Raw genomic sequence first — 13,070 nt, 5'->3', positions numbered from 1 at the left:
AGTCACTGGAACATGAGTAAATGGGCTAGCTAGTTATGTTATGTAAGGAATATCTATTTCCTTAACACTTTTATGCATATCTATTACACTAAATAGTAACAGATAATAGGAAAAAAATCAAAATCACTGGTGTATTGTCACCCTAGCAGCATCAAAAGCAGCACTAAAAAGTCAATATTAAATATGCTAGTATATATAGTATGTAACATATTTAACTTCCTGTTTTGTTTTTGTTGCAGTCCAAAGCCATGAATTTGTATGAGGCCTGCCTGACTCTACTTCAAGTATATTCCAAGAATAATTTAGGTCGGCAGCGAATAGATGTTACAGCAGAAGAGGACCAATACCAGGATCTTCTTCTTATTATGGAGCTTCTTACTAACCTTCTGTCAAAAGAATTTATAGATTTCAGTGATACAGGTATGAAGAAATTGGAGATGAAAAGCGTCAAGTATTGGTGAACTTTTCTGGGTAGTTTTGAGCAAAAATGATGGGCTGCAAAATAAGCTAATTTTCTTTTGAGGATTTATCTTACATAGATTTAAAAAAAAATAGCAAAAATATTGTGGAGAGAGAGAACTAATTATCCAAGTAATGTATGAGTGGAGATTAGAGAGTCTAGTTTCCACATTCTGAGATAGCATTTAATATTCAGACTCTCTTAGCTGAGGGAAGAAAGCATATAATTCATGGGCCATTGTTCTTGTTGCATTGTTTGTATACGGAACAACTTGAAATCTGAACTAGAAGAAAGTACTGATCTGGACGTAAAGCAATGGTAGTTATCAAAAACAAGGTCAGTTAAATCAGAATTAGGGTATAGTTTAAAACAGAGAACATTTCAGCGTGTGATAGAAGAGCTTGATTCTGAAAGGTGTTGAGCTCTATCACTCCAGCGGCACTTCAGCGGTATGTGTAGATGCTCAGCAATTCGCAGTACAGGTGCTGTGGTATGTAGTTATGGTTTAGTTAAGTTTTCTCTTGTATATCCCAATCTTTTTTTTTCTTCATGATCTCTGCTATTTAAAATTGAATCAGTTGAAAACCTGATGTGCCAGGTATAATTTAACTATATTGAACAGTTTTTTAGATAAGCTAAAAAATGTAAACACAATGTTCAAGCTTTACCAAGTCCTAGAAAGTTCTGTGCAGAAGGCACAGAACAAAAGGAAATTGTATCTATCTATCTATCCAGGTATTTATATTAATGCTCATCACTAGCTCTGAGTGCCTCCAAAGATATAACCAACTGCAGTGCACTCACATAGTTATTTACAGTCTCAAATGTACTGAATTCTGGCCCCCTATTTTTAATCTCTAAATAATAGACAAAGACTTTACCATTAGACCTAGATCTGTAGCCAGTATATCTTAATCTAAGGTCACAATACAGGCTGGGTTTTTGAGTCAGGCTTATGAGGAATTGAATGTCTGCATTGAGGCTGGTTATATGGAAGAATTTGAAAGGGAATTTGTCATGAAACTAAGGAGTCCGAATGCATTTCGGTATTATGCTCAAGTGTTAAGACACAAGTTAAGGTTTGTGTGGATGTTAATATCACCAGTTAAATCAATATTCTTGCTTTTTAGTGTTTCAGTTGATAGGAAATGCAGTTATGAAGCCTTACTTTGAAATAAACAAAGTTTTCTGTGTTTTAATATACTCCTAAATGCTAAGGCATACTCATAGCATTTGATATTTCCTGTTCTTATAGGATCTTTTGGAGTACTGTATTGGGATGCCTAGACACAATGGGCCTAAGCATAGGATGAAGTTGCAGCCTAAACTATCACAACTCATATTTTAATATAGTGTGTTTGCTGTCCTTTTTAAAAAAGAAATCTGGCCTCTTGCATAAAAATGAGACACTTCAGTATGTCTGATCTTTCCTTTTACATTTAATGTGTTAGCAATAAAGGTTTTTATGTTTTCTATAGATGAAGTATTTAGAGGACAGGAGCCAGGACAAGCTGCAAATAGATCTGTGTCAGCAGCAGATGTAGTCTTATATGGAGTTAATCTAGTTCTGCCATTAATGTCACAGGATCTGCTGAAAGTAAGTATATTTTAACATACATGTACGGTATATATGCACGCACACATAATAAATGTAAACTTCTTATAAAGATATATAAGCTTTTAGATGGTTTCTAAACTTTGAAGTTGTTAGAGTGGTTTATGTAGCCTGGCAGTTAAATACAATGCATTTTCTAGGGTTTATTTTACTGTATATGCAAGGAATTTTTCTCTGGCCCCTGAGAGCCTAAGAGAGTTATACATGGATCACCTAGACAAAGTTTGTCATTTTTTAAAAAGTCAGTCCTGCCACAAGTCGTCTTATTTTGAGTTGAGATTTTATCATAGAATTCAAAAAAGGATTAAACATTTATATGGAGAATGAGAATATTTATTGTAACATTAGATAGGATAAAAAAGGATATAAATCTTCATGCTGCATGGCATAAATCAACAATTGACTGATGGGGAATAGGAAGAAACTTGTTCTAGAGGCAGGTTATTCCACAATTGCCTACTGTGTGGTTTCATGCACTTTCTTAGGGAATGCATTATGATCTAAAAAGTGTCTGCATTGCTGTTCATTCACTTGTCAGCTTTCTCTCCTGTCGTGGGTCCCTTCTCCTCTGGCTTTTCTTTTGTCATTTGCTTCGTGAAAGTTTGATTTATTACTTTGCTCTTATCCATATTTGACAATTATTAAAACTATTCACATTTTGAAAAACACATCATAATATATATTTTGCATTTGTGATTGATCATTACTTTTATATTTCTTTACTAGGATAACACTGATTTGGGGGGCGGGGGGGGGCAGGGAGATGCTTTTTAAGGCTTTCATGTCATATGCATAACTCTTGTTATATCACCATAAAAATCAAATGAATGGAATGGCAATATACTGAGGACTGTAACATTGAAGTTTGTATCGGCTAATAATTACCTTTCTTTTCAGCCGAGTGCATCAGTCTCAGTCCTGTCTGTTTGTTCCACAGAAATTTAGGAGCAGTATTAAAACAGAACTGTTTGAGTCTAAAATTCCCAATATATTTCTTTTGACAGTTTCCATCTCTGTGTAATCAGTACTACAAATTAATCACCTTCATCTGTGAGATATTTCCTGAGAAAATTCCTCAGCTTCCAGAAGACCTTTTTAAGAGCCTAATGTACTCATTGGAGTTAGGGATGTCATCGTATCCTTTACAATGAATGGATGTCCAACTTCAAAATGCCTGTTCTTTTTTTTTGTGAAGAAATTTAGAAATTTTAACTTTCTTTACTTTTTTCTATTTTTTCCTTCTGTTTATCTCTGCTTATATAATAGTAGTGTTATAGTTGTTTTCCTCTCTCAATTTTGCCCTTGCATTCTGTTTTATTATTATTGGAATGTCAGCTGAATTTCTAGCCTTAACTGAATTTAATTAGACCCATAACATTTATTTAATGTAGTTTTTAAGTGGTTTAATATGTGTGTGTTCTTGCTGGCAACCTCTATTGCCTCCTCCCTACTATTTCATCTCACAGAGAATCTGACTTCGTAAGCCTTCAGGTGGTATCTCAAAGCTATTCCTGAATTAGTTTCTCAGCTGGTAATACAAAATTCTACTGCTGTTCTACTGGGCTGACTCCAGAGTATTTCCTGTCATATTGCCAGTGGGCTCTCCCTTTATAATAGGGAGTACCATTTTCACTAACCTACAGCATGTGTCAAAAACAGATGAGAAGCTTGGCCATAAGGGACTGTTTCTGAAAATGTCAGGTCACAGATGACAGAATTATTTTACAGTGTATAGCCAATCAAAGAGGGCAACAAAGATGCAATAGATTCCTATCTTTTTGTTAAAGCACTCTAGTAAAAATAAAGTAAATCCTGGGACATGTACTCATGAAAACATATTCTAGTGATGCTGTTTAGAAATTTACCACAACTTAAAAAGAAAATCTGACTTATTCTTTGATGCTTTTTCTTTGACACTTCAATTATCAGGATGAGTTCTGAGGTTTGCCAACTCTGTCTGGAAGCTTTAACACCATTAGCAGAACAATGTGCTAAAGCACAAGAAACAGATTCATCACTATTTCTAGCAACAAGGCACTTTCTTAAGGTAAAATGTCTATTTGCAAATTATGCTGCCATATTTTATTATTTGTATTACAGTGGAGTCTAAAGGCCCCAACTGAGATCAGTGCCCCATTAGGCTAAGCACTGTATGAACACATTATAAGAGACGGTCCTTGCCCTAAAGAACTTAGTCTATTAAGACAAGACCAACAAAAGGTATAAGGGGAAATAGAGGCACAGAGAGGAGAAACAACTTGCCCAAAGTCGTGCCAAATCGGTGGCAGACCTGGGACCTTTCAGTCAGTAGTTCATGTTTTTGTGTTATGTGCATGGGTTTCAAAATGAAACTTAAAAGATTTTAGTAAGAATCACTGTGAAGTCTGAGTAGATGACACAAAGAACTAAAATAGAATGGGCAAGGTTGCTTATAAGCTGAAGGATGGAGTGGACAAGAGGCAACAGGAATAGGTAGGGAAAATGGAATAGATGATTACTAAAACAAGAAAAGAAGAGGATGCTGCTCTGGTTGGTCTTCTATTTAAAGAAAATTACATAAATTCTCAATCCCGTGTTGTGTTCAGTGTCTACTGTTCTGGACTACCCGCTCCATCTTGTTCAGCTGGGTCTCAGTGAGCTGGCCGGTAGGAAAATCTGTGTGCTTAATCCCGGGTTAAATGTTTAATGAAAAATCTCTTACCTTACTCTTTCATCACAGACTAAGTCTTGCTTGGGATCTTAGTTTTCTCATAGCAGGCTCATTGACATCAGTCTGGCTGAGAGAGTGAACAACGAGCCTTAAATAAAGGTTGATAAAGCTGGACGTACTTGTTTTTTCAATCCCTTCCCTAAATTTCTACTTTAAATTCTCTGGCTTCCACACCATTCAGTCATTCCCTCACCCACTTAGTTTTCATTCAGCCTTAGGATTCTCCAAAGTCACATCATCTTTCACAGACCTGATGAATGGGTTCTCCATTTTATTCTGGAAGAGCAAAACCTTTCATTTATTGTTTGTAGAATCATAAAAATGTAGGTCTAGAAGGAACCTTGTGAGGTCATCTAGTCCAGCTTGGTGTGCTGAGCTAGGACCAATATACCTAGGTCATTCCTGGCATGTGTTTGTCTAACCTTTTCTTAAAAACCTCCAATGATGAAGATTCCACAACCCTCCCTTTGAATCCTGTTTCATGCTTAACTATTCTTATACTTAGGTTTTATTAATATCTAACCTAAAACTCCCTTGCTGCACAGTAAGCCCATTGCTACTTGTCCTACCATCAGGAGACACAGAGAACAATTGTTCACTGTCCCCTTTATAACAGTCCATATATATTTGAAAACTGTTATTGGGTCCCCCCTCCATCATTTGAAACATACCAGTTTTTTAATCTTTCCTCTTGTATCACAAAATTAACATAGTCATAAATGATCTTTTATTTATGTTACAAATTAAGAGAATATTAAGAGTATTTAATTTTTTGTGAAGACAGGGACATGGTTATCCTACAGTTTGCACCTTTTACAGTGTTTGTTGGTATTTCAGTGTACCTCTTAATAGTTAATTCACAATAGAATCTGTACTTCTCTATTTGTTCAAGAAAATGTAGTGTTTCTCCCCCTTTCTAATAATCAAATTTTCTCCTCAGAAAATCCGTATTGTAAGTTAATGTAACAAAAAACACTTCCAAAGACAAACTTAGTAAATATGCCCTTTTCACTGCAAAGAAGTCACATTTAATTAACACAACAATAGTCCTCCATTGTCTTCTAGCTCTAAAAGCATAAACTATAAATATTTCCACAAATCCTTACTCAATAACTCATATTCTCCCCAGATCTATGAAGGACTTAGACTTGTTTCAGGAGGTAGTCTTCAATAGGTCTGATTCTTTTAGCTTCCTAAACAAGATTTCCCCTTCTACTTTGTTACATAGAGGCAGCCTAACAGTCTGCATTTTAGATAATTAATTTGTTTTATCACTTCAGATGGTTTTTGATATGCTGGTACTACAAAAGCACAATACAGAGATGACAACTGCAGCAGGTGAAGCATTCTACACATTAGTGTGTTTGCATCAGGTATAGTGTTGTTTTCCCATTTTTAAACGATGTTCAAAAGCTGTTTTGCACGCAGAATAATGCTGTGGTTACTGGTATACCTAGTTGAAATGAAATAGTTATAAGACAGTATTTGGCTGCAATTAATTATTTTTCCTGTGCAAGTAAGACATAGGAAGAAACTTAAATAATATCAGAAGAGGTGGGATTTTCAGTTTATAAGCTTTTCCCTTGGTACATGGCTTCATTGTAGTCAATCTTTACTTGTTCCCTATTGATTTTTCATTAGCATTTTGACAGATCTATATTATTCCATGAAATGTTCATCATGACATCCAGCATCTTTGTAGAACAAAAAATTAAATCGAATTTGCTGATCATTGCCAATACACGTTGTAGAGCTGTGAAGCAAATTTAACTCCAGAGGGACTTCCGTCCTGGCTTACATAGTTGGAATGGTTGTTAAAATTAAATAAGGATCTGATTAATTTTATTTCTAGATATGTATTAACTTAATGGTTCTAGGAATACAATAACACATGTGCCTAGAGTGGTTCTGTGGAAAATTTCTTATCTTCCACACTACAAATTTGTCCCATATTAACTTTTTAAAATCACTATACAAAGATTTGTATTACTTAAGTTTTATGGCTCCCCTGTGCTCACATTGACATAAATCCAGTTTTCTTGAAACATCTTTCTGTGGGAAAAAAAAGTTCTGGCGTTCTCACGTTGTCTGTTTAGCCTGTTACTCCTTTCTTCTGCTCCCACCGTCCTTAAGGTCAGAAGTCCAGGTTTTTCTCTCATGAGTGTCCAGCAGTGCTTGTCTCCTCGAACAGTTGCTAAATCAGTTTTGGAATCTTACAGCTGGGGTCAAATTGAGCGGGTAGGAAAAAAAGGTGATGGTTCTTCGAGTGTGTCCATTCAAGTGTGTTCACACTTAGACCACTAGGAGCCGGAGACTTTTCCCCTTGCAGCAGTACCCACTGGGGCAGTGTGCACATCCTGCACCTCTTTGTGGCCCCTCCTGAGGCTACATAAGGATGGCGGTGCACCAATCCCTACCCCAGTCCTTCTTACTACCAGTGGCTTAAGTCTGAGCTCCCTCTGCAATTCTCTCCTTACAATTTATTTCCTGTGTCACAGCTACTTACTGAGAGTTTGTAGTGTAAATAGTAGCAGTTAGTACCAATCATGTGGTATAGTGTAACATTAGTTTAGTTAGTTGTAGTAGGTTATGCAGCATTCTCTGAGTTTTAAGCACCAGGCATCATGTGGGGCCTCTGTTCTTTATAGTGACCTCACGCATGCTGCTTACTGTGTCTTGGTAAGGAACACATTATGGTAAGGTGCAGAATCTAATGTTCATTGAAAAAGTTAACATTGATTTCCAGAGACCTTCAGTTGAAACACCACCTGATGGAACAGGCTACAAAGCCTGTCTTGGCACCAGGGTATTTGTTGGATCATTCGGCCAGCCATCCTCTGGCACCGTCTACTTCTATGGTAGTTCCAGTGGACCCCTGGACTCTGATTCTACCCCAAGAAGAGAAAGGGCTTTCACCTTCCCTAGAAGACCCTTAAAACGAATTGGCGCCATCAGAAATCAAAGAGAAATTGATCGTCCTCGTCATCCAGAAAAGGCTGTCAGCGACATCAAGACCCATCAACCTATGTCTCCCTGGTAAAGAGGTGGGAGGATCCTGTACCGTACAGTTGACTTGAGAGAGAGAGAGAGCTGTCAAGTCCACTACCTACAGATGTCACAGTACTGTTCCTTTTGGTACCTATCACCTCGCAAGCCTTTATGACAGCATCAGATTTATTTCTCTGTTCTGGTATGTCCGATAACACAGGAGGTCAGCTGTACATCAGTACCTGCAGCAATTCCAGGTCCATCAGCTCCTTCAACCTTAGGACACAGTTTGCAAATGCTGACTGCCATGTTACTGATGAAGAAACAGGCACTGTCCATGGTCTTTGTGCCTGTGTAGCTGGTACTGATGCACTCTTTGTCCTCAGTGGCCAGCACTTGGATACCTTGGATACATGTGACCTCGGTACAGAGTTGCTTTTCAGAGTGTGGACAGGTTCCATCAGGTAATACACTCCTCAGTACCAGACCCATTTGTATGGCCTCTACCTCACCGGGATGCCCTTTCATTAGCGACTGAGGTTCCACCTCCAGTACTCATGGTAGCACCCCTTCATTGGTCAATAGACTAATATAGGTATCCAGCTTGGATGGGCTCCACTGAGGCTCGTAGACTACTCAAAAGACTCATCAGGTTCTGAGTCAGCGTCCTCCAGCTCTTTTTTCTCTCCGTCTCAATTAAAGAGGTCATGCAAATCATCCAAGTATTGAATAGTAGACAACAATACCAAGAGTGTGGCCACTCTTGTAACAAGGACAGAGCATCCTGGTCCAACATGTACTGGCCTCCCATGGTGTATCCCTTCCCACAGTGGCTTTCCCACAAGTGTCTTTTTGGGCCCTGATCATCACTAGTGGTTTTGTTTGTTTGTTTTTGAGGCAAAAACAGCATTTGCAAATCTTTTTTTTTGAAGATTTGAAGTGTTAGTCTCTCGAGATAACGCTTCTAGGATTTTCAGCTGTTTCTTGGGAAGTATAGATTAACTGGATAACTGAGGAAATAGCCTGTATAGGAAAAAGAATGATGAGAGTTGTAGTAGGGGTCTCATGCGCCCAGGGCTCTGACAATCGGCAAGTGAGTGTGAACGTCATAGCCCCTGCCTCCCAGAGAATACACCTTTGGCTGACACCTTGACAGCTAGGGGCTACAAGGTTCAAACTCAGGCGCCCAGGCACCTGACGATCAGCGCATAGGATCCCAGTAACAAGTGAGTGTTGAGAAAATGTGGAATCGGTCAATGCTACACTTGGCTGATGTGGCGACTTATGGTGTCAGACACCATCAGTTGGTTGAGAGACATCTACCTAGAACACATCGCCAGACATCGGCAACACCAGGAGAGAGAAGCTGCAGTGCCAATGAGAAGCACAGACAGGAAGGTAACTCGGATACTTCCCTGATGGACTGTATTTTTTAGCAGACGACCTACCCTAAATTCTCAATTACTGAGACAATCTTCACTCGTTGATATATTTGCTTTTCACAACCAACTCTCTGTATAACTTTTTATGAGTAATATACCCAAATATTTGGATGCTAATATCTAAACTGTGTTGTTAAATTTATTCACCTAAATTTGGGTTATTGCTGATTGTTATATGTATCTTACGACTTTTAAAACAAACTTTGTATTTGTGGATAATATAAACACTATATCCAGATATACAGATACTCTTTTTTTTAACCTGTATATTATGTAATTTTTTAACATTAGCTTTAATAAAATGTTTGTCTGTTCTCTGCAAAACACTATATGGAGTTTTAGCCAAGGAGTTTGCACCTCTCATACAAAATTGTATACATAATACTTGGGAGTTGTTTGGACAAGGCTAGCTTATATTTTTGTAGCACAGCAGGAATGCTTTCTATCAAACTCTGTTTCATTGCTGTAACTTTACCATTGGTAAAGTTGTTTGTTGTTTATATCTTTGCTCGCCTTCATGTTTGATCTGTGCTGGTGAAAATGGCAGTTATTTCATGCAGCTTACAAAGGTGTGGTAGGCACTTTGTAGAGAGCGTGTAGGATGCTCATTGTCTACTTAGGCATGATGTGAAAAATGAAGATTTTAAAAGAAGAGGGAAAAACGAATGGAGAGAGAGAAGGCTCCAAATATAAGGTCACACATTTCCTTAAAGGTTACTGCATATTTCATGTTGCCATTTTTTGTTACTTTATTCAAAAATTAAGGTTTCTTTTTACAGGTGTGGATAGAGAAGTATGTATGTAGAGGAGATGAATGAGCATGAGACTAGGAGGGAAAGGAAAAGGGTGCAGGGTGGGGTTGGAGGATTCCAAAGATACTGGATGGACAATGAGATTGAGTGAAAGAAAAGTGGTGGGGAGGCAGTGAAAGACTTTGAGAGAGAAGCAGTTTGTGGGGATGAATCTGACAGAAATGGAAATCAGGAAGCAGTCTGGTGTGAGGGGACTCATTACAAGCAGGAAGAGCGGTGGCCCTGAACTCATCTCAGCTGCAGTGTTGTTAATGGTGGTTGTGACCAATGTTCTCTTGAATTTTTCTCTCACATGTGCAGAATGAATTTTGTTAGGCACACCGATATGGAGGTGATATTGGGGGGGGGAGGACTCTGGCTGAGGGTGCAGGCTCTGGGGTGGGGCCGGGAATGAAGGGTTTGGGGTGCAGGCTGCCTAGGGGCTACAGCAGGGAAAGAGGACTCCCCCCATCTCTCCCTGCAGCAACACCTGGGCTGGTGGGGGGAGAGGCGCCTCTCTCTGCTGCGGCAGGTCCCGGGCCGGGAGAAACACATCTCTCCCCACCACAGCCCTGAGCACCTGCGCAGCGCTTAATAGGCTGCTGCATGGCCGCGCAGCTTAGAGGGAATTTAAGTTGTAACAGATGTTGCAATATCTTTGCAGACCTTATTGTATTAAGTTTATGAATGGTTTATGTATCACTGTGGGCCAATACTTGTATTCAGCTCCAGGGGGCAGAGTTACCACAACTCCTCCAGGAACCAAATGCAGTGGGGGTTGATTAAGGTGAATCACTTAGGTTGTAAATGCTCCCAGAAAGGTGGCACCCCTGGGGAGACTTCCATGTACTGGTTCAAACGGGGGTTTTCCACAGGTCAACAGACACCAGAAAGGGCTTTTTGATTAAAAAAGGCTGGGTTTAAAATGGGTCAAGACCTTCTGTTCAAAGGGAGCCCCCAACCCTTGCAGAAAGGTTGGAGAGACTTTGGCCTATTAGGGCCCCATAAGACTGCTGGGTGACTTCTGGTAAGCTTTTATCATGCATGTAGGAACTTTTGTTGTTTTTTTAGTGTTTCTTCTGTAACCTGGTTACTTTAAGAATACATGTGCTTGCTTAGAAAGAACTGTGTGATAACTTGTAGTTGCTGGCCATACATTGTTCAGAGCCCTTAGAGAGAAAGCAAAGCACAGGTGTTAGTCTTTAGGTAGAATGGCATGGTGGGGATAGCACAGTGTAAAGCAGATAACTGTGCAGCCATAAAATCCCATCAGAAAGGAGTAGGATAATGATCCTTGCCCAGAGACAGGTGATGGCTGGAGACCTGGCTGGGCACTCCTGGAGTGGACCACTGGGGGGAAAGAGGGAAATACAGGTGCAGTTACCCTGAAATTGTGGCAGCAGTGACTGGAGCTGAAGGCTTTTAGAACTTTGTCAAGGCAGCCACTTGGTCTGGCTGAAGGTCTTACCTAGTTTATAACTTGGCATTCTTATCTAAATCTCTGGAAACAACTTATAACTTTTCCACCACAAAGTCTGTGGGAGTTTTTCCTCCTGACAAAGGAGGCTGTGTGGCTATATTTGTATTCTATTTCCTATGTAGTAATCACTGCTGTTTCTTCAACAGGCTGAATATTCAGAACTAGTTGAAACATTACTATCAAGTCAACAAGATCCAGTCATTTACCAGCGGTTGGCAGATGCATTCAACAAGCTTACTGCAAGCAGCACTCCTCCTTCACTGGACCGTAAGCAGAAGATGGCCTTCCTAAAGAGTTTAGAAGAATTTATGGCAAATGTTGGTGGACTCCTCTGTGTAAAATAAACAACAAAAAAACTCTATGCCTAATTTAGACCCTTTCTGCAAAATGCACTGAGAAATGCTGAAAGCTGACTAAACCTTGTACCTGTTTCTGGGTTCTTTGCAGCCATCTCAGATTTTAGAGAGCCTGGAAGTTTGATATAACACAGTTGAATAGGAGAGGTCAACTTTTGAATCAGCTTCTGCTATTGTGTTAGTCACAATCTGTCATTACTTGTATGTTGTAGAGAATCAACAACAAATTGAAATTTTAAAAGAAAATTCCATATATGTGCAAACAGATATGGGCACATGAAAAATAGTGCCTTTTCCCCATTAGCTTAAAACATAAGTGGCTGGACAAACTTTTAAAGATTTTTTTTTTCTGAAAACCATATTAGAGTATGATGTAGACACATACAAAACTGTAAACAGTGTAGCTGATTGAAGCTTTATTTTTTCTCTCTGAAGATGGAGTTTATGATCCAAGGGAAAAACACCAAATGGTATTTTTTAACTTGTTTAGTTTTGTTTTTCTACATCACCTGATGTTGCATGTTTTATGTAATACAGGTTTCTACATTATATTCTGCTGCCTAAAGTTCAGAAGGAAAAAGGTGTATATTTTTGTTCCCCTAAAATGAACTTTAGGAACTGTAGCCATTTCATTGCCTTAATTTAAAACAAAACAAAAAAGTGATACACTTTAGACAAGAAATCTAAGGCAACATTTGAGTCTTCAGAGTTGGTTCAGGATGTTGGCATTAAGCTGCTGTGTTTCTGTTGCAGCCCATTTTGTTGACGTGTTATGTTGGGATGTGAGTCTAATGCAACATTCATGTGTAGTTTTACTTTCACTATCTGTTTTAATCCACATCCAAGTTGTGCACAGCTGCAACGTATTTCTACGCTGAACTGTTTGCTTAAGCAATAACAATTCAAAAGGTGTAAATTATTGATTTATATGAACTGTTTTTAAGTTGGGGCATTAGATAAAATAATTATGCTAGACTAGGGGTTTCAAACTCTGTTTTACCCAAGGGCCATATACATTTGATTCAAGGGTTGGAAAGATCATTAGGATTTGTGGTTATTTTTTTCCACCACCACCTCCAGATTTGTTGTGCTCTCCTCTACTCTCACTCAGTTTTGTGTGTCAGCACATGAGCAGTTAAGATGTGCATACATTTCATCCTGCCGACTGATAGACAGATATAGTGAAACAGCAAGGGGGAGTAACACAAGAATACAGAAGCAAGGCATA

General features: G+C 38.8%; 1 protein-coding gene across 2 annotated transcripts in view; it reads left to right on the top strand.

Annotated features, from left to right (window-relative positions):
• Positions 1–12,500, top strand: part of XPO4 (exportin 4) — a 144,759-nt gene extending 132,259 nt beyond the window's left edge. For both annotated transcript variants that reach the window (XM_030561803.1, XM_030561811.1), the window contains 6 exons: positions 240–420; positions 1,939–2,057; positions 3,080–3,210; positions 4,005–4,122; positions 6,066–6,158; positions 11,633–12,500. In XM_030561803.1, coding sequence (XP_030417663.1) covers positions 240–420; positions 1,939–2,057; positions 3,080–3,210; positions 4,005–4,122; positions 6,066–6,158; positions 11,633–11,830 — 840 coding nt within the window. In that variant the 3' untranslated portion in view covers positions 11,831–12,500. The remainder of the gene's footprint in view (positions 1–239; positions 421–1,938; positions 2,058–3,079; positions 3,211–4,004; positions 4,123–6,065; positions 6,159–11,632) is intronic.
• The last annotated feature ends 570 nt before the right edge of the window (positions 12,501–13,070 follow it).

This window comes from Gopherus evgoodei, chromosome 1, assembly GCF_007399415.2.
Source record: "Gopherus evgoodei ecotype Sinaloan lineage chromosome 1, rGopEvg1_v1.p, whole genome shotgun sequence".
In the NCBI taxonomy this organism is placed as follows: Eukaryota; Metazoa; Chordata; order Testudines; family Testudinidae; genus Gopherus; species Gopherus evgoodei.
The sequence above is the reverse complement of the archived record's forward strand: the minus strand, read 5'-3'. Positions and strand labels throughout refer to the sequence as shown.